The following is a 20469-nucleotide window of genomic DNA, read 5'->3' on the forward strand; positions in this document are numbered from 1 at the left end:
TCTAAAAATCATGGAGAAGAACAAATATAATATTAAGTTGGTTATAGTTTGGAGGTTACAAAAAAAAATTAATTTACGTTTAAAACCAAAAAATATAAGGTTTCATTATTATATTAGAGTTCAGCCTTGAAGCAACAGTTACTGGCTTACATAAATTCCAGTCGAGAGAGCGGAATTTTCGAGCACTTTTTTCAACAATTGAGCAATGATGTGCCATCAATCGTCTCAAATGCATCTCCGTAGACAAGCGACTCCACACAATCCCACAAAAAACCCGCGACGAAAGATAATGCGTTCACCAAAAGTTTCTTTCACTAAATTGGTTGTGTGGTTGGCTATAAGGCATGTAGGGCCATCTTGTAGGAACCAAAGGTCGTCCACATCAACATCTTCCAATTCAGGCAAGAAAAAGTTAATAAAAATGCTTCTACAGCATTTAAAAATAATTGGATTTTCTTAGATAATCTGATTCTTAGCAGCAATGACGTATTCGCGGTGTACGGCATTTCTGAGGATGCGCATACTCCACTAGAGTAAACGTGGTGCGAAACCGATCAATGGTTGTTCAATTTACAGATTCTGTTGGGCTGACCGAAAATGGGATGCGCGTACCAAATCAATATTTAATTCATCATTTTCCACGATTTGCAAACGGTGCCCCGGAGAAATATCAAACCAAACTGAGTATAAATCAAGTAACCGTTGTTAAAAATATCAACTCTGAAAAATGTATTGCCTTTTTAAAAAGCGTATGTGTAGAAAACATCCGCTATTTAGAATTATTGAAGTTTAGAGGGGAGATACATGTAAAATTTTTAAAAATCATTTTTTTAATGCTAGTATGATTCTTGGAGGATGGAGTCATGTGTAGAAGTTCACGCAAGTGAGGAAAGTTCTCTGATCGCCATTCACCTGGGAGTGGCCCGAAACGATTCTTTTACATATGACTCAAGCAGCTCACAAATTCCGGTCTTTGACCAAATATCCTCTGGGTAGCCTAAGAACATCCGTTCGAAGGCGAGCTAAAGTCAGAACGCGAAATATCCCCTGCATAGGGGTGTGCGCTGGGTTTGGGATCCGCCACGTAAAAAACACCCCCCATGAAAAAAAACAGCTTCTTATGAGAGACCCCCCTATTTATGACGACCATGGCAAATGGATTAAGGACTATGATTTGAGGGCATGCACCTGGAATGTCCGGACCTTTAATTGGGAAGGTGCCGCTGCCCAGCTGGTAGATGTCCTCGCGAAAATAAAGGCTGACATCACCGCCGTCCAAGGAATGCGATGGACGGGACAAGGACAGTTACGAGTAGGTGGCCATATAAAGGAGCGCAAGTTTGATGTGGGATTCGTGGTGGGAGAAAGACTCCGTCGCCGAGTACTATCATTCACTCTAATGAATGAACGTCTAGCCACAATCCGCATCAAAGCGAGCTTCTTCAACATATCGCTGATTTGCGCCCACTCCCCGACGGAAGAGAAGGACGATGTGACCAAAGATGCCTTTTATGAGTGCTTGGAGCGCACTTATGAGAGATGCCCCCGCCACGATGTCAAAATCGTGCTTGGCGACTTTAACGCCAGGGCGGGCACAGCAGCTATCTTTGGCACTACGGTCGGTAAATTCAGCCTTCACGAGGAAACATCCCCAAATGGGTTGAGGCTGATCGACTTCGCCGTGGTCCGAAGTATGGTTACCTGTAGTACCAGATTCCAGCATAAGAAGATTCATCAAGCTACCTGGCTGTCTCCGGATCGAAGAACTACTAACCAAATCGATCATGTTGTGACAGACGGAAGAAACGTCTCCAGTGTTTTAGATGTGCGTGCGCTCCGAGGCCCTAACATCGACTCGGACCACTATATTGTTGCAGCCAAAATTCGCACCCGCCTCTGTGCAGCAAAAAACGCACGCCAACAAACACAAGGAAGGTTCGACGTCGAGAAGCTGCAATCACAACAGACAGCCGAGCGATTTTCTACTCGGCTTGCACTCCTGCTCTCTGAGAGCACTGGTCAACAACTCGGTATAAGCGAACTGTGGGACGGCATTTCAAACTCCTTACGTACAGCTGCAACCGAAACCATTGGTTTTCGAAAAATGCAAAAGAACAGCTGGTATGACGAGGAGTGCCGTGTCGCAGCGGAGAGAAAACAGGCTGCCTACCTCGCAACGTTATGATCGACCACAACACGTGCGGGATGGGATAGATATCGAGAGTTGAAGAGGGAAGCGAGGTGCATTTGTAGGCAGAAAGAGGAAGAGGCCGAAATGCGTGAGTATGAAGAGCTTGATAAGCTGGCCGACAGGGGTAATGCTCGAAAATTCTACGAAAAAATGCGGCGGCTAACAGAAGGTTTCAAGACCGGAGCATACTCTTGTAGAACCCCCAAAGGTGATCTAGTGACCGATGCCCAGAGCATACTAAAATTATGGAGGGAACACTTCTCCAGCCTGCTGAATGGCAGTGAACGTACAACGCCAGGAGAAGGCGAACCCGATTCCCCAATCGATGACGATGGAGCAGACGTTCCATTGCCCGACCATGAAGAAGTTCGAATAGCAATTACCCGCCTGAAGAACAACAAAGCGGCGGGGGCCGATGGATTGCCGGCCGAGCTATTCAAACACGGCGGCGAAGAACTGATAAGGAGCATGCATCAGCTTCTTTGTAAAATATGGTCGGACGAAAGCATGCCCAACGATTGGAATTTAAGTGTGCTATGCCCAATCCATAAAAAAGGAGACCCCACAATCTGCGCCAACTACCGTGGGATTAGCCTCCTCAACATCGCATATAAGGTTCTATCGAGCGTATTGTGTGAAAGATTAAAGCCCACCGTCAACAAACTGATTGGACCTTATCAGTATGGCTTTAGACCTGGCAGATCAATAACCGACCAGATATTCACCATGCGCCAAATCTTGGAAAAGACCCGTGAAAGGATAATCAACACACACCATCTCTTCGTCGATTTCAAGCTGCTTTCGACAGCACGAAAAGGAGCTGCGTTTATGCCACGATGTCTGAATTTGGTATCCCCGCAAAACTAATACGGCTGTGTAAACTGCCAAACAAGGTTTCAGACAAGGCGTCTCCCTATCGTGCGACTTCTTTAATCAGCTGCTGGAGAAAATTATTCGAGCTGCAGAACTTAATCGAGCAGGTACAATCTTTTATAAGGGTGTACAGCTGCTGGCGTATGTCGATGATATTGATATCATCGGTCTCAACACCCGCGCCGTTAGTTCTGCTTTCTCCAGACTGGACAAGGAAGCAACGCAAATGCGTCTGGCAGTGAACGAGGGCAAGACGAAATATCTCCGGTCATCAAACAAACAGTCGTCGCACTCGCGACTTGGCTCTCACGTCACTGTTGACAGTCATAACTTTGAAGTTGTAGATAATTTCGTCTATTAGGAACCAGCGTAAACACCATTTGTAATGTCAGCCTGGAAATCCAACGCAGGATAACTCTTGCCAACAGGTGCTACTTCGGACTGGGTAGGCAATTGAATAGTAAAGTCCTCTCTTGACGAACAAAAAACTAAACTCTATAAGTCGCTCATAATTCCCGTCCTGCTATATGGTGCAGAGGCTTGGACGATGACAACAACCGATGAGTCGACGTTGCGAGTTTTCGAGAGAAAAGTTCTGCGAAAGATTTATGGTCCTTTGCGCGTTGGCCACGGCGAATATCGCATTCGATGGAACGATGAGCTGTACGAGATATACGACGACATTGACATGGTTCAGCGAATTAAGAACCACCGCCTGCGCTGGCTCGGTCATGTTGTCCGGATGGAAGATAACATTCAAGCTCTGATAGTTTTCGACGCAGTACCCGACGGAGGAAGCAGAAGAAGAGGAAGATCTCCACTCCGTTGGAAAGACCAGGTGGAGAAGAACCTGGCTTTGCTTGGAATATCCAATTGGAGCCACGTAGCGAAGAGAAGAAACGACTGGCGCGCTGTTGTTGACTCGGCTATAATCGCATAAGCGGTGTCTACGCCAGTAAAGAAGGAGAAGAAGTGTGTATTATCGAATAGAAAAATTGATTTTTTGGTAATTCTAACTGTACATAACAAAAAGGAGCGAGAACGCAATGACGACGAACCACGTCCAGGACGGCCGTTAAAATCAACTCAAGATCAACACATAAAAAAAATAAAGTGGTTCTTGAATATCGAAAATTAACAGTCAGAGATCTTCCTGGTATCAATGGAATATCGGAAGGGGCTTTTAAAACATCTCCGAGTTCCTTCTGACCAGCATAACAGACAACAAGCAATACTATTTGAGTGTTAAGCATTGCTTACGCGAAGATACCGGATTTAAGGGTCGACAAAGCTAAGTTTTTGCACCACGATAATACACCGTCGTATACTATATTTAGTTTTTGAGGAATGAACAAGAATTTTTAAATAATACAAAGTCTTACTATTTTTTGCTTCCAGTAGTATTATCACATAAATTCAGTTAGTTATAGAATCTTTACCTCTCTGTTTATTATTCAATATAACTGAACTCAATTTAGCGGGTTTTAATATTAGAAGTTAGTTTTCTTATGAAAACCAAATTTAAAGCTCCGTTCACTGTGCTGTCTGCTTGGTATTATTGTTCCTTTTCTTACTCACATATTTCGTAGAATGTGTGACCGGATAAAATTAAAAAGTAAATTTTCTGTTTGTATGATTGTTCTCTTATGGAATACATAGTTTTTATATTTGTTTCGACCACTGTGCAACCTTCGGTTTTGATTTTAAACATTTGATGGGTGAACATTTCATGTGTGAGCCAAACCTATGAAAATATTTAAAATAAAGATGATGATTTAGCTAAAAAAAATTAATTCACCAGTTACTTAATTCAACACTTTGATAATAACACAGTGAAAAACGTCGAATATAATGTGGAATTTTTGTATATTTATATTCCATGACTCTTCTCTAGCAACTCATATCCTTCCCATAGCTAATTTAAAATGTCTAATGATTTAGCTGTTTTGCTTGGAATCTCCGTCGTTGCCTCATAAACGCTTAACTGTTATGACCTAAGGTCGTTTCGGGGATTGCTCATGCCATTAGTGTTAAGCTTCTTAATTTTTTCATAGTCATCGTGCTATGAATTAAGTTCACCAGCCATAACCTACAGCTCTTTTTATGTTCACTTTTCTCCATTGTGCGGCAACACAGTTTTTTCTTCTCTTTTTTCCTTTTTTACTCAGTAGTTTTAAGTAACAAGCATATTGTTCTGCTTTCCTGCACAACCCAAACTCGTTTACCAACCATTTCTTGGAATTGTATTTTATGTTTTTTTCGCTTTGCGGTGTCTACTTCATTCTTGCTGCTTTCATATTCACACCAGTTGCTGTTATAAAAGCAATTTAAAATGTTTCACATCCTCTATTGGTGCTTTTCGTTACTTCTATTTACTTGTACTTCGTTCGGTTACAACTTTTACTCACTTAACTGTTGTTTAGTGCGTGTGACATTCACCTTTATTACACTTTTGTTGTACTGAAGCGCATTTGTTAGTCGCTTATTGGATGTCCTTCTGAATTCTGCATTTTTCTCTCACACATGCTTTCGTCTATTTGCACATACGTATGTACATATGTATATATAATAAATATGTATATGATATTGTACGTTGAATAGAAGCCAACTTACTTCCATAACGGAAATTATCAAATTAGCATGGCCCACCTGGCTCTTTGTCGGCCACAAATTATGGTGCTGACCTTTCATTTGCACTTCACCTTCCATTCGCATTGCGCTTTTCACATGACTTACACCACTATTCACACCTAACTCGCACACACATACACACAAATCGCACTCGCTTACCTTCGCCTCAGCTTGGTTGGTTGCATGGTGGCGTTGCGCTTGAATGTGTGTTGAATGACTGGCCAGCCGTGCGTATACGTAACACAATTGCCGCATTCAAAACAGAGTTAATTACTTGTTCGTTTCTTGTTTGCATTGTTATTGCTGTTGTGCGCATATATTTTATTCTTAATTAAGGCAATTGTTGCTGGCATTTTTCGAACACATATTCAAGCGTATTTCTATGTAAGAACGCATATACATACATACATACATTCATTGGTCTAATTCTACTTCATAGAATCGCATATGTATTGGTAGAGCACTGTACTCTATTGCTGGTTAACTACTTGTTCTTTCGCGAGTGTTGCGGGTTATAATTGTGTATTACCAGTTCCAATGGAAGTGTTAGGAGAGTTTAATTTTATTTGTTGTTTTTCTGTTGCACTAATTATAGTCTTAGTCGTGCGTGAATCGCCTATTAAAAGACACCAGAGAAAAGTCAGTTGTTATAGTAAATAAAAAGCTCTTATTAAATAACTTTCATGGTTCTGTAGCTACAACTGCGCAATCGAACTTGTCAGATTTTCAATCGGAATAAGTGAAGTCGTTCCACTGACAGTATTAAGGCTAAGTGGAGGCATGACCCCAAATTGCTCATATTTGTTACCATATCAGATTATGGTAAGAATTCAGTTGTCGCTTAAGACAACACATATTTAACGGAAAATGCAGTAAAAAATAACCAGAAGTTTGCTTATCCTCATAGTCATGATCATTTATACGGAGGGTAGAAGAAGAGATAATTACATAATTAATAACCCTTTTATTTGGAAGAAATACCCACAAAATTCATAAATTCTAACCAAGTTTTGTGTGCGGAATCATTGCAAATGTTGGAAAAGGCTTGCGAGGATTCAATGTAGTTTTTTCTTGTTTCCTAAACTGAAATTACCGCTCCGTGGAATCCATTTTCAGTCGATCGAACAGATAAAACAAACTCGCTGAAGGCGCTGAAGGCACTGAAGGCCATCCCAAAAGGTTCTTATGAAAATTGTTTCTAAGACTGGAAAAATCGTTGGCATATGTGCGACACAATAAATATTGATGAATAATGAAATATTTTGGGCTTCAATACTAATTTTCGTGTACTTTTTTGTCACAATGTATATCTTTAATACCCCTTCAGTTAACTGTTGCAATTTGTAAGAAGAAAAGCGTAAACTACTTCTACACGAACTAATGCCCTTCACAGGTTATAATGAGCAGCTTCTTGAAAGAAAAGATATCTCAAAAGTTGAGGAACTAACTACACATACAAATCGACTCAACTTAACGCTCTGGTTAATCTTAAAGACCAAGCTTAGGATAATAAAACTTCGTCAATTTGAATATAACTCTGTTTGGAAATGTCTTCTGATATTTTTGTGTGTCTTTCGGTCATCCAAAATATATTGACCAATTTTTAAAAAATAATCAATTAACCAAGTCATATGTGGGACTTCAGTGAAGAGGTGGTTAGAGCGTTTTGAAGATACCTCAATCACAGACAATTGGTTCAAACGCAGAAAGTTTTTAGATCCATGAAGAAGTGCAAAAAGTAATTACCTCTCTGAGGAACAACAAAGCGGCGGCGGTAGATGGATTGCCGGCCGAGCTATTCAAACACGACGGCGAAGAACGGATAAGGAGCATGCATCAGCTTCTTTGTAAAATATGGTCGGACGAATGCATGCCCAACGATTGGAATTTAGGTTTGCTCTGCCCAATCCACAAAAAAGGAGACCCCACAAATAGCGCCAACAACCGTGGGATAAGTCTCCTGAATATTGCATATAAGGTTCTATCGAGTGTATTATGTGAAAGACTGAAATCCACCGTCAACAAACTGATTGGACCTTATCAGTGTGGCATTAGGTCTGGGAAAGCAGCTCAACTAATATGTCTGTCTAAACTGACGTTGAGCAATACCAAAAGTTCCGTCAGAATCGGGAAGGAACTCTTCGAACCGTTCGATACCAAACGAGGTTTCAGAAAAGGCGACTCTTAGAGAAAATAATTGTAATTGAAACAGAGCTGAATTGAGAAGGTACCATCTTTTATAAGAGTGTACAGAAGCCAGTCGTTTCTTCTTTTCGCTACATGGCGCCAATTGGATATTCCAAGCGAAGCCAGGTCCTTCTCCACTTGGTCCTTCCAACGGAATGGTGGTCTTTCTCTTCCTCTGCTTCCACACTGCGTCGAATACTTTCAGATCGCATTGGTCACGGCGAATATCGTATTCGAAAGAACTATGAGCTGTACGAGATATACGACGATATTGACATAGTTCAGCGAAAAGAAGATATATCTCGTACAGCTCATCGTTCCATCGAATGCGATATTCGCCGTGACCAATGCGCAAAGGACCATAAATCTTTCGCAGAACCTTTCTCTCGAAAACTCGTAATGTCAACTCATCAGTTGACTGTCCAATATATGAAATGTTCTGAAATTCTCAATCGATAAAGATAGCAGATTCTAACACACCAGTCGACATATAGATGGTGCCACCAGGGGGCGCTAGATTAAAAAAGTCCTGATTACTTTGGAACGCAACTTGTATACATAGCCATATGCACTGTAGCAAAAATTACAAGAGTAAAAAGTAGGAAGATTTTAAAAATTTTAATTACTTGCGGCATTCGGGAGTTCTGAGGTTTTTTAACTGTTTACTAACCTTAAATTGCTTAGCTTTCGGAAGAAATAGTGATTTTTAGAGCACGAAGTGATAGCTAGCAAAATCTTTATTTTTTTCTGAACTTGTTGTAAAGACAAAAACCTCGGTGCACAAAATCAATTCAATGTGACTTGTCTAGCATGTAACGGCATGTATCGATCAGCAGCAAATTGAGGCATTGTGATTGCATTCACTGCAATCTGCAAATATGGTTTGCTGTGGCATTACAGAGGGTAAAAATCATTGTAAATATAGCTTCATATGTATGTGTGTGTGTGCAGGAATGCGTAAAGTCCAGTCTCTGATTTCGGTGTTATTGACAACTTGCAATTACGAAGTCATCATGCGTACATACTATCATTAAGAGATATGTTTGCCGAAACAAGGCAACTCTGGCATGAAATACGGAATTATCAGCTGGCTGGCTGAGGCTTTCTATCATTTGCTCTGAGGTCGTTCAAATTTTCCATTTCCTTGCATTCTGAAAATTTCTGTATTTTGGAATCCGGAAAAAAATCTCAAATTTTGTTCGGAGAATTTGTGCCAGCATCTTCCGACATATGCAAATACTGCTGTTGTGCTGCTTAAATCCATATGGAGTCACAAACTTCGTCATAATTTAAACGAGAGTTGTGCTCCTACACATCGAGTGCCTGCTCAATCGCCTGAGTGTGCTTTTGAAGAAATTATAAAACTTCGGCAATGTTTATGTGAATAAATACGGATGTGGCATTAAATTTTAAATAAAGAAAGCAAAAGCAAACTAAATAATGTATAATATTCCATGATTTTTCATGTGACTTTGCAGATATCCAAACTGCTAATGCCCAGGTCAACCTAATAAACTCAAATGAGATTTACAAACTTGTAAATATGTATGTAATATAAGCTCGAGCAAAACTGTATTTAATATATGGTATGGGAATATCAACATCAACTAAATAATCCGAAATTCTAACAAAATTTTTTATACGATTTTATACATATTTGGTATTAGGACAAACCATAGTCTACATTATTTCTTATGTAATTTCTCCTGATCTCTGAATTTCATTAAAATATCTCACAGATTGACCAATATAGGTATATACTTGTATTAGAAATCTTCATATTATGTATGCTGGCAATCCCTCCTATGATTTGATCTATTTCCTACTATTATTGGGAAATAAGTCTGTCTGAATTTCATAAAGCTCAGTGATAATAGACCCCTTTGTAGAAGCTCACGCAAGTAAGGAAGCTCTTTGAGCGCGGTTTACTTGGGAAAAGACCCAGAAACGATTATTTTATATATGGCTCAGGCTTTCAGTCTTAGACCAAGTATCCACTGGAAAGCCAACAAATGTCCGTTTGCTGGCAAGCTAAAGTGAGAAGGCGAATTATATCCGCCAGGGTTGGCTTTTGAGATCTCACCTAGAAAAAGACAAAACAGCATTGAATAAGAGACCTCCTGTTTAATGATGACCACTACAAACGTATGAAGGATTACGATTTAAGGAAATGCATCTGGAAAGAAAGACAGAAGACACGTCTTCAGACTTAGACTTCAATAAACACAAGGAAGGTTCGACGTCAATCAGTAGCAACCACAACAGGCAGGTGAACGGCTCTCTGTGAACACTCATCAGCAATAAGTGAACTGAGGGCAGCATTTCAATCTCCTTACATACAGCTGCAAGAGCAACCATTGGTTTTCGGAAAAGGCAAAAGAACAGCTATAAAAAAAAAACAAACTTCCAAACTTAGAAAAGTAAATGGCAACCCACGCAATACATTTACACACATACTCGTAATATATATTATCAAAAAAAAGCATGTGGTAAGTCAAACAGTCATATTTCAGTAAAATAGATGCCCACCAAAATATATTTATGTCTTGCAAAATGCCTCTTCTATCTTCTCTTTCCTCGCTTTTTGAGCACCATAAATCTCACTTTAATAAGTTGCATTGGACATGCCATTTCACTTTCTAAGCTTTCACCAGCTTACCACTGTTTCTTGTGCACTACTTCGAGCAAACTTTGTCGGAGTTATTTGTCGCCGGCTGTGCGCCAGCAGCGAAAAACAAAAGAGCAACCATGCAACAACAAGAGAACACCACAATTTCCCACTTCACCGCACTAACAAGTCAAGCAACTTGGGCTGCCGCCATACTTCATGCATTTTTGTTGCTCGAAATTCTTACGCATGTTGCTGCAGCTGTTGCGACCAGCGCCATTATTCTACGGCAGCGTTTTACTTTACTGCATTGACCACAATTTGCGACAGCACATGCTTAACGGCAGCCACAAACTTTGCGCTGCTGTGTCATTTACTCTTTTCACTTGTTTTACCCTCCATTTTTTCGTTGTATCTGCACTAAACATTTTACTGTGGCAACCAGGCTCCATTAATGTGGACATACTATAGACATTCGGTCCACACTAACTGCACCAGTTCCCACTTGAAGCGTGCTCTGCTCTGCTTCTTCTTCTTCCAACAAATTCCGAGCAGCTAACGACTCGCTGCTGCATTCCAAGAACTAACTTTGTCACCGATACAGTTTGCTACCAGCCATTAGTTGGACAAGCGGACATACTCACACGAACACACACACACACACGCACACAGCAGCTTGTAAAGAAGACGTTTTTATGCGCTACACTTGTTCATCGTTTAATCGTTGTCGACGTGGCTGCCACGCAACAATAATGTTGCAACGCATATTTCAACAGCAGTCAACTTTGAAGCGTCCACCAAAGCTACCCGTCCCCCCTTTGCGCTCATGAGCAGCTATAAAACTTTCCTTACGACATTCTAAGGCTGCATTTATGCTGCTAAACTGGCAATAGCTATTTTAATGTATATTGTTGTTGTGCTATTGTTGTCTAAACATCAAGCTTGCTGGCATGTTGCACGTTCCTGCTGCTTGTCAATGCATGGCGTGCATTGCTGGTTGTCCGTAAAACTCAAAGCCGTCCATAATTTGTTTAACATGGCATTGGCAAGCATTTAACTAACTCCTTATCTTCTCGATATTTGCCGCTTCAGAGGGTGGCAGATGCTCCTTCACTCTTTTTTCTTCTTTCTCTTTGTCGCCCATAACTCTTGATTGCGATGCAGGCAAATTATTGGGCAGTCCAGAATGCAGCTGCTTATAGCTCGGTGCTTACGAGTATGTGTGCCAGCAACTTAGTAAAATTTCGTGAATTTGTTGCGGTCGTTTGATAAATGCTTTTGTCTAAGGAGCATTAAAAATTTCCTCCAAATAAATTTTAGTGCCGAAATTTTGTGGAAAAATACGCCAAATATTCGCGTTAAAAGTTTACAAGCGCAAATTGATGGCTCCGTAAATGACTTTTTTAAGACATTGAAGTATGCTAGAACTTACAATATCATTAAACCATTAAACCCTTTGTACAGGGTGTTTTTTCAGATATGAGTTTTTCAAGCAGTAATTAAGAGCATATAATTTATGGTTATTACCAAGAATTTACCTTTATTTTAAAGAAAATGGCTTGTCATCATATTTGAAAAATTACTGCCAACAAGTGACAGACACAGACGGGCCGAATAAATTAGAGGCGAGTGGCCCAATTATTGACTGAACAGAAATTCCTTTTGAAATTCAGGATCGGTGGCGATCTCGTTGCGGTCGCACTCACAATCGTGCTACGCGAATTACCGCTCTGCTGGGCGATTATGTCCTCAAAGTCTTGGATGCGTCGGGCGAATTTAATTATTATCTACTTTGACCACAAATATACACGATTTACAAACGTTGTTCTAGAATAAATATATTTATTATGAAATGGCAAACCAAACTGAATATAAAACAATAACTGTAACAGGTGTGAAAAAGACTAACCAAGTCAAGCGTCCGATGCTTTTGGCGAGTCACTGTCGATGTGTGTAGGCTGAGGTATGTGAGTAGACCATAGTAGTTGATTCTCTACCAACACCATCAAGCACTTATCAAAAATTTCCTCACAGTCAATTCTCGCTTGGCCATTGTTTACCCCGACTCACCTGTATTCGATCATGACCGTTTCGTTTGTTTTAAATGAACCAATCAAATCAAAATGAACAATTACAACCCCGCTTAAGAAAATGCTAGATTTTTTTGCAATTTCACAGAGATTCACCGATGGAAATTCCGTCTATGAAGTTCTTTTACGTTAACATATGTGTCACCTATTCACCGAATACCTAATAATTTTAGGTTAGCTCCTAGCCAATCGGAACAATGCTAACATGAAGATTGGACTCAACGATTTCTATTATGGAAAGAATAAGATTGAGAGGCTGGACAAAGTGAGTCTTCCTCTTCGCCTTTGGCCGTGGGTCTGACACCCTGCCGAACCTTCCTCCGCATGAATAATTTCGATGATTATTTGATATTATACCCACATACGACTGGCGGGTTATATTGCTCGAGAGTAACGAAGAACTTTATAGACAAGCGCTGATATTGCTCAATGCGCAGGCCTTTCATGGAGTCAACCGAGGGCATAAGCTATGCATTTAAGAGGGTACTCTATAGACCATCCATACAGAAGCCTGGGCGGATGGCCCTCAACCGCCTAGTGAGGCAGAGAAAAGAAAGGAGATGACTTAAGGACTATACAGGTAGTGCCGGTCCTATCATACCTATCCAGAAATAAGAGCGGATCGGTAGTTAGAGAATCCGTCATCAGTTTGGAAGGGCCTTTCCAGGAGGAACGGGATGTTATGGAGCAGGGCGCTGAACTAGCGCTGTTGGAAAAGTTTCTTCAGGTTAACCTCGAACATGCAAAAGCGCAAACTTAAGGGGCTATACCATTGTGACACTTTCGAAAAAATATTTTTTTTTTTGCTGTCTTATTTTTGAATATATAAACTCTCGAATATAATCAAAAATATCCTGTGAAATCGGCAAGGTCGTTTCTTGAATAGTTTTTGAATGGCAGCGTTCTAAACAGAAAAAAATAAAATTGACCGATCGACTTCAAATTAAATCTGGGTATATTTGAATATATTTGCTATACAATAGACTACGATCTTTTTGATTGGTTGAAAATGGTCAATTTGGCATTAAAGAAGGTCAAAGAAGTTTGAAATATTCAATCGCGTACTTTCTCTTAAAAAGATTTACGAAAATCGCTTAATTTTTCATGCGTCACACTGGTACAGCCCCTTAATGCTCGTTTGAAACGAGACGAAGTTAATGTCAACCGCCGTGACTAAGCAGCTATGAAATTTCTCGATTGGGGACGAAAAGCCATAAGCACCAACCGACCAGTGACACAGGTAATATGGGAGCTTGATGGACAGCTTGCCATAACGAACTATAAGTTCACCTTACGTGGTGACTAAGTCGTCAAATTCTTCAGCACGGCTTGTAAAAAGTTCTTGTCCAATTACATTACCAAGCTATAGAGGGAAACCCTTTTAGTTTGCATTTGAACTCTCGGATATCAAAGCTTATTGTAGACGGCTTAACCACAAAGCTCATATGATGATGTTATGAATCTCACCTGCCGTGGGCGATCAACTCATTCCATCATTTCAGTCCCCTGGTCAGGAGATCATTATACCAGTGCAGTCAAAAAAATTGCAGTGGCACTTTCCTCGATATCGAGAGCCCAATCAACAACGTCAATAGAGCTTTGAGTAGGGTTAGAGTGGATTTAGATCGATCGTGGCGAAACAGAGGGTTTGAGGCACCCCACATGAGGCAGTTTTCTCTCCACTTTTTTTTATAGCACTTAATGCACTTGCTGTATATAGAAGCGGTATATATAACAGCGAAGTGAATGGCCGCGAAAGCTGCCGTTGGACTCAGAGAACCTGGAATCTTCACATTTTCGGTGACAGTCTGACTTTGCAAACAATTTCATATAGAGATTTGTCTATAAAACGGAGTTATTGTAGTCCCCTTGTAATTCGACCTACGGGAGTACGAATTTGGTATTATTTTGTGTATTCTTGCGATTTAAATCTCATAAATCCTTTAATCCTCAAGATAGATATTGTCTTTTGTTGTTGGTAAGTTATAATGCTAACCAATTTACCATTAGTAAAATTTCGAAGTTGTCTAATTAATATTTTCTGCTCATTGAACCTCAAACAAAGTTAATTTTTCACAAAACAAACAAAATTTGACAAATGTAATTCGAATGCATTTAAAGCATTTTAAAAATAAATATTGCCCACAAGCGATGATTAAGTAAAATTAATAAATGAAATCAACAGTTACAATATTGCAGGGCATAAAGAAATTATTTAATTAATATGCAGCAGTGAACTGATTATTTTATATTAAATTTAATATTTTCTACAACAAAGAACATAATTACACACACTTTTAATAAATTTCCTTGTTTTTTTGTTGGTAACATGAATGAGCCCTAAAAGCGTGCACAAAAAGTTGTATTTATTTTCAGTTTTTTTTATAGAATTTTTTTATTCGCTCCAGTACACATATACACACTTGTGTTGAATTCTTTTTATTGCTATAAAAATAGACATTATTAATAATTTTCTGACTTTTTTGTTTACGCAGCATAAATCACATTCCATTGCAAACAGAAGCTTTGATTGCAGCAACTAACTATTTTTACAAAACGTTGAAAAATAATCCACATTAATTAAGCATCACCATCGCATTTAAATATTTGCCTCCGTTCAATGTAAGCCATAATTTTTAAAGAGAATTATCTGCGTTAAATATTAGCTTTAAATGACGTTACCAATTCATTGTTGCAGTTTGCTCTGAGCAATCAATATTCAAAAGCTGACAATAAAATAAAAGTTAAGCTAGAATAATATTTTTTTATCGGGAATTATTAATAATCAAATAATTTGTACAAAAATAAACTAATTTAGAGTCTATAAATTTATAAATTCCATAATTGCATAAAGCGGATACATGGCGTATGAGTAACTTTTGAAGCAGCCAACGGCTATGAAGCGGCCAATGTGCAATCGAAGCGAATCGTTTAAGTTTTTATACCATTGCATGAAACTTTGAAAATTAAATTTAAAGTTGTGATTTTAGAAATTATTGAAAATATATTTTTAATAACGGATTAGAACATTTTCTTGTAATCGGAGGATTGAGCAGGCAACACTGAGGGCCATTCCAGTCGAGGCTAAGCCTAAGCTATACAAGTTGGTTTAAGCATTGGCATGATTTTATTGGCTAAATAAGAATTTTAAATGTGATAGTAAAGATTTTTGAAAATATAGGTACAATTGTTTAACCGGCTGCTAGGACTGATTTTTCATTTTTACAGGAAAATTAAACTTTTTACAAGGGTTTTGTATTAAGTAGCATATTTTTCTAACGATTTTTAGTGAGATACATATTATTTTTTGAAATGAGTGAGGAATTTGGGATTTATTGACCGAACCTACGGCGTGAATTGATGAAAGATGAATAGGAAAATATTGCAAATTATTTCAATGCTAATGATAGCGATGGTGATGTTGGTAAAAAATAACCTCTATTTCTTGGTGGCTACGAGCCGAGATGATATGCTCAGCTCATTAAAAGTCCACGTTTCGTAGCATCTATCTACGAGGAGGCGGCCGGACTCTGACGAAATCAGGTTTGGTTTGTCAAATTCGACTATTGAGAATAATCGTGGAGAAAAAAATTTGTGAAATCGGGCGAATACTTCCCATATACGTTATAAAAAACATTTCGAATTTCCAGGTGACTATATACCATATGAACGGTGATTGGGTATCGTGTTATCTCAAGAAAGTGCCCATTAGATTGGCCGCCTCGGTCGAGGGATTTGACGCCGTTAGACTATTTCCTGTGCTACGTCAATGCTAAGGTCTATGCCAATATGTCAGCGACGATTGATGAACTTCGTACGAATATCGAACGTGAAATTGCAGCAGTATCGGCTAATTTATGCTTGAAAAATTGAGTTCAGCGTCTGAGCTTCTGTAAGCACGCCCATGGTGGCTATGCAGAATAAATCGAATTCCATACTTTCACTGAAAAAAAGAATTTCATTGATAATTTTTATTTTAAGCTAATTCGATGCTTTACGAAGGTCTTGTAACGACGGCGCTCAATTTGAATCCTATTGACCACAGAATAATTGTATAGACTTTGATAGGCAACAACGGCAAAGGTATTTTTACTGTGGTAGTAGTTTACGTCACTTCTCCCAGGCGGCATTATTGTTGTTCAGAAATCATAGAAGGTCGAAAGTCGGCATAATAATCCTAGAAGTTCTCCTTTATGTAGTGGGACGCCTTTCTCCATTTACCACTTCTTCATTAACATTGTATATTTTTAATTTGAAACCAAAACCATCTCACGAAGACTGCCGAAACAAACCAAGTACCCGTTGTGCAACAAAACTTTCCTTCTTGTCAATTGTACGTAAGAAAATGGCCACTCCTTCTGAGCAAAAACTATCAACGAAGTCATCGACGTGGAGAAGGTCAAATATCGCCTTAACTGCACGAGCGGTGTCCAACGCATTAGCTCTTCAAACGTCATCACGCACATTTCGTAAACATCCGGGGGGTGTGAGGCGTTACCACCATGTCAGAGTTACTACTATTCTCATCATACGGCAACTGCGCCTTCATGAAAATGAAATAATATCGACGACAAGGACCGATATTCTAGCGGACCCCTCAGGAGCTGTGAATTGAAAGAAAATTCTACTTGCCTCAGTATCGGTGTCAAATACCTTGCGTAGGTTTACTGGGATTAGCAACGGCAAAGTGCGGCAAATACCGAAAGTAAGTGTTAGCGGTTTTTACTGGCGGCAGGTTCCGAGCGTATTTCTTTTTGACGTAAGCGTCGCAGCTAGCGAAATTTGTAACGTGACTCATCCTTTGCTCTACGCAGACTAGTCGTTTTAATGCCAGCTACCATATTGTGGAGAGAGCGGTTCACTAACAAACACAATGCTGAAAATGGTAACGTGGTTAATGTTGCATTGGCAATAAATAGTTCATGCTGCTTTAGCTTCGTTGTTGTCATTGGTAATCCCAAATGACAATAATCAAGACCAATCTGTAGCTTGGGCCTGATCTGGGCTTAAGGTTGTACTTCAAGTTGGCTTACTTGTTTAAAGTTTTGATTCAAATCGACCTTGTTTTGATTACGTAGAGTAAGTTGCACGTTCGAGCTTGTATTGTTTCCACATACCGGCACCACTGACGAGCAAGTCTACCACAAACTTTATCTATTGCACAGCTTGCCAGACAGTAATTTTACCATTGCTCAATTTGTAAGAATAATTTTGAGCACTGCTAGCTTTTCAGTTATAACTTTTCAAAATGGAAAATATTAAAACTACCTATATGTGAAGAATTGTATTCGACTGTAATTTCGAGTTAGTTTAAGAACATTTTAAATTAATTCAAGTTCATTTTTATATACTACAAAATATAAAAATAATACGGTATTACAATTAGCAATATTGTGTTGCAGGAGAGTACTCAGATATCCACGTAAACGGACGCTAGAAGCAGGTGATATATGTAAAGGTGGTGAGTGTTCATTTACAATGCACTCTCATAAGATGGATCGTATCAGCTGATTCGGTTTACGGTTTACCATTTTTGGCTTCGCATCAACTGCTACGAGCGCGTAACCTTTCAGGCTCTTCAATAACAGTTGGTTGTTTTCGTATCTGCATATAAAATATTGCCCAGTGTTCCAGTTGTCCATAAAAATCTGGGACATCGTGCTATTTTCTGGACAAACTCGATGACTGTGTGGTTGTGAAACTTGTATTAATTGAACGATTGCCAAACATACTGTTATCCTCGATGTTTACGATACTGTGAAGTTGGCGGCAGGACTGGTATTAGGTGTATCGACGTTAGGCTTTAAGAAAATAAAGGAATTGGCGCTTGGGAATCGACGATTAACAGTCAGAGATATTACTGCAACCATTGAAATTTCGAAAGTATCCGTGAAAACCATTTTGAAATAAAATTTTGGCATTAGAAAAATGAATGCGTTAACATCTGTGAAACAACGCTTTCCGACTACTAGGATCCCATGAAACGTGATATTACTGTCCATGAGTCTTCGATCTATGCTTACCACCCAGACGATCAATCGGTTGAATATCTTGGCAAAGGTGATCCAAAGCCGAAAAAAACACAACAAAAAAGGTCAAATTTCAAGGTTATGTTGACAGTTTTCTTCGATTATCGAGGTGTGTAGTGCGCTCCGAATTCCTTCCGACCGGCCAAACGGTCTACAGGGAATACCATTTGAGTATTATACGTCTATTCGTAAATAGAAGCCGAAGTTATGGGCCGACAACTTGCATTGATTCTTCGAGAGTTTTTCGTAAATTTTTACGCCAATATCGTGATGCAACCATCGTGTTCGCTTGATATAGCTCCCTATGACTTCTGGCTGTCCAGAAAACTCAAACGACCGCTTCGTGGAATATGAACAAAGTCTCACTATACTATATATATGTATAGTATATTATCCAAATTTTAGTTGTTACAAACTTCACGGCAAGCATAATAGTATACACTGTCCAGAGTATAAAATTATCTATACTAATATTATGAAAACGAAATTTTTGTTGTTTACTTGTTTGAATTGAATAGGCTCTGAAACTACTTGACAGATTTAAAAACAAGTTCAACGTTCAGAATACACCACTTCCGGTGAACATATTGTCGCCGACAGTTTGCAAGTGAGAGACATTCGTTGGTTGACGAGCAAGCATAACGGTTCCTAGATCCAAAAAACTACAATTCATTTAATCCGAATCATTTCACTTTATTTGATATTCTGCAGAGTAGTTTTATTATTATTCGTTTATATTCTATTACTTAACTTTACTTATCTAAATATATCAGTAGTTGGGTTGACTTCGTGCTGACGAACAGACCTACAGCTTGGCGTGATTGTTTGGTTTGGGTTTAGAATGTTGCGGTGACGTAATCTGGGTTAAAAGAGTGCTTGAATCTGATGTCTTCCTATGTGGCTTTGTTACCACGTCATTGATACTTATTAGTTCACTAATTTATTATCGATACGCAGATCTTTCGGTCTAATTGCCATATGCACATACTTCATAGAATAGTTGACTCCACGCCAATTCGACCAAATTATACCCTCAGCTTTAGTAGTGTCATAGTAGCCATTATGGTAGACTCCATTTAAGTGGCTGTAAGTTGAAAGCAGCGTCAACCAAATTTTTATTTTAATATGTGCTTGTATTAGTAAATATGTAAATTTACCTTTTCACGCAAGGCTTCTTTCCATACCACCAACCGCCTTTAAATGCCGTTGCGCAATGATGGTCGGTAGTATCCTGATCGAATGTGCTGAAGTTCGCGCCACCGTGTGGCTCAGTTAAGGCGTCACCTGCTGTGCCCGAATATGTGCCTAAAATATTCATTGCATATTTTTGGCTCTCGTCTGTAATGGCAAAACTGTCGTACATGGCATGCTTCTCCACACCGTCGAAGTCCTTCAACTCGATCCATAATTCGTGCAACTGTGATTCCGTTAGGGCATGTAATTTATCGAGACCAATAAAGAAATTCGTATTTAAGTTGCCAAAGCCATTCTTGTACTCCTCCCAGCCGCGCTGAAAGTCTATAGATTTGTTTTGTCGTCGTTGTATTAGCGTCCAGGCTTCTCCACCCGATGGATCCAGCAAACAGTTAACATAGAACTCTTTAACAGCACCTTGTGGCAGTGGCAATCCAATTTTATATATACCACTTTTAGCTTTGCTCCCCGCCAAATGAACTGCTTCATTGCAGTTCGACGGTAAATATTTCATACGCAGGTCATCGTATCCCACAATGCTTGCTGTACTGGCACCGAGACCACAGTAAATTAGCAGCAAAGCTAACTGCAACGAGATCCACTGTTGTCTGCACATCTTCGCGAATTTACTTTACAAAATAACTTTCCTGAGACATTCAGCTGTGC

At 39.4% G+C, this 20469-nt stretch overlaps 1 protein-coding gene across 5 annotated transcripts in view; it reads right to left on the bottom strand.

Moving 5' to 3' along the window:
* The window catches only part of LOC125777323 (ficolin-1-like), a 74570-nt gene extending 54124 nt beyond the window's left edge, over positions 1 to 20446 (bottom strand). For 2 of the 5 annotated variants that reach the window (XR_007422243.1, XR_007422244.1), the window contains exons 1-2: positions 19767 to 20446; positions 19415 to 19693 (exon numbers count right to left, since the gene is read on the bottom strand). Coding sequence is in view for 3 of the 5 variants with exons in the window: in XM_049451825.1 (XP_049307782.1) it covers positions 19537 to 19693; positions 19767 to 20419 (810 nt within the window). In the remaining 2 variants the exon portion in view is untranslated. Of the gene's footprint in view, positions 1 to 19277; positions 19694 to 19766 lie in introns of those variants that run through there. The other 3 variants (XM_049451826.1, XM_049451824.1, XM_049451825.1) reach the window with 2 other exon arrangements.
* Positions 20447 to 20469: the final 23 nt, after the last annotated feature.

This window comes from Bactrocera dorsalis, chromosome 3 (genome assembly GCF_023373825.1).
Source record: "Bactrocera dorsalis isolate Fly_Bdor chromosome 3, ASM2337382v1, whole genome shotgun sequence".
NCBI lineage: Eukaryota > Metazoa > Arthropoda > Insecta > Diptera > Tephritidae > Bactrocera > Bactrocera dorsalis.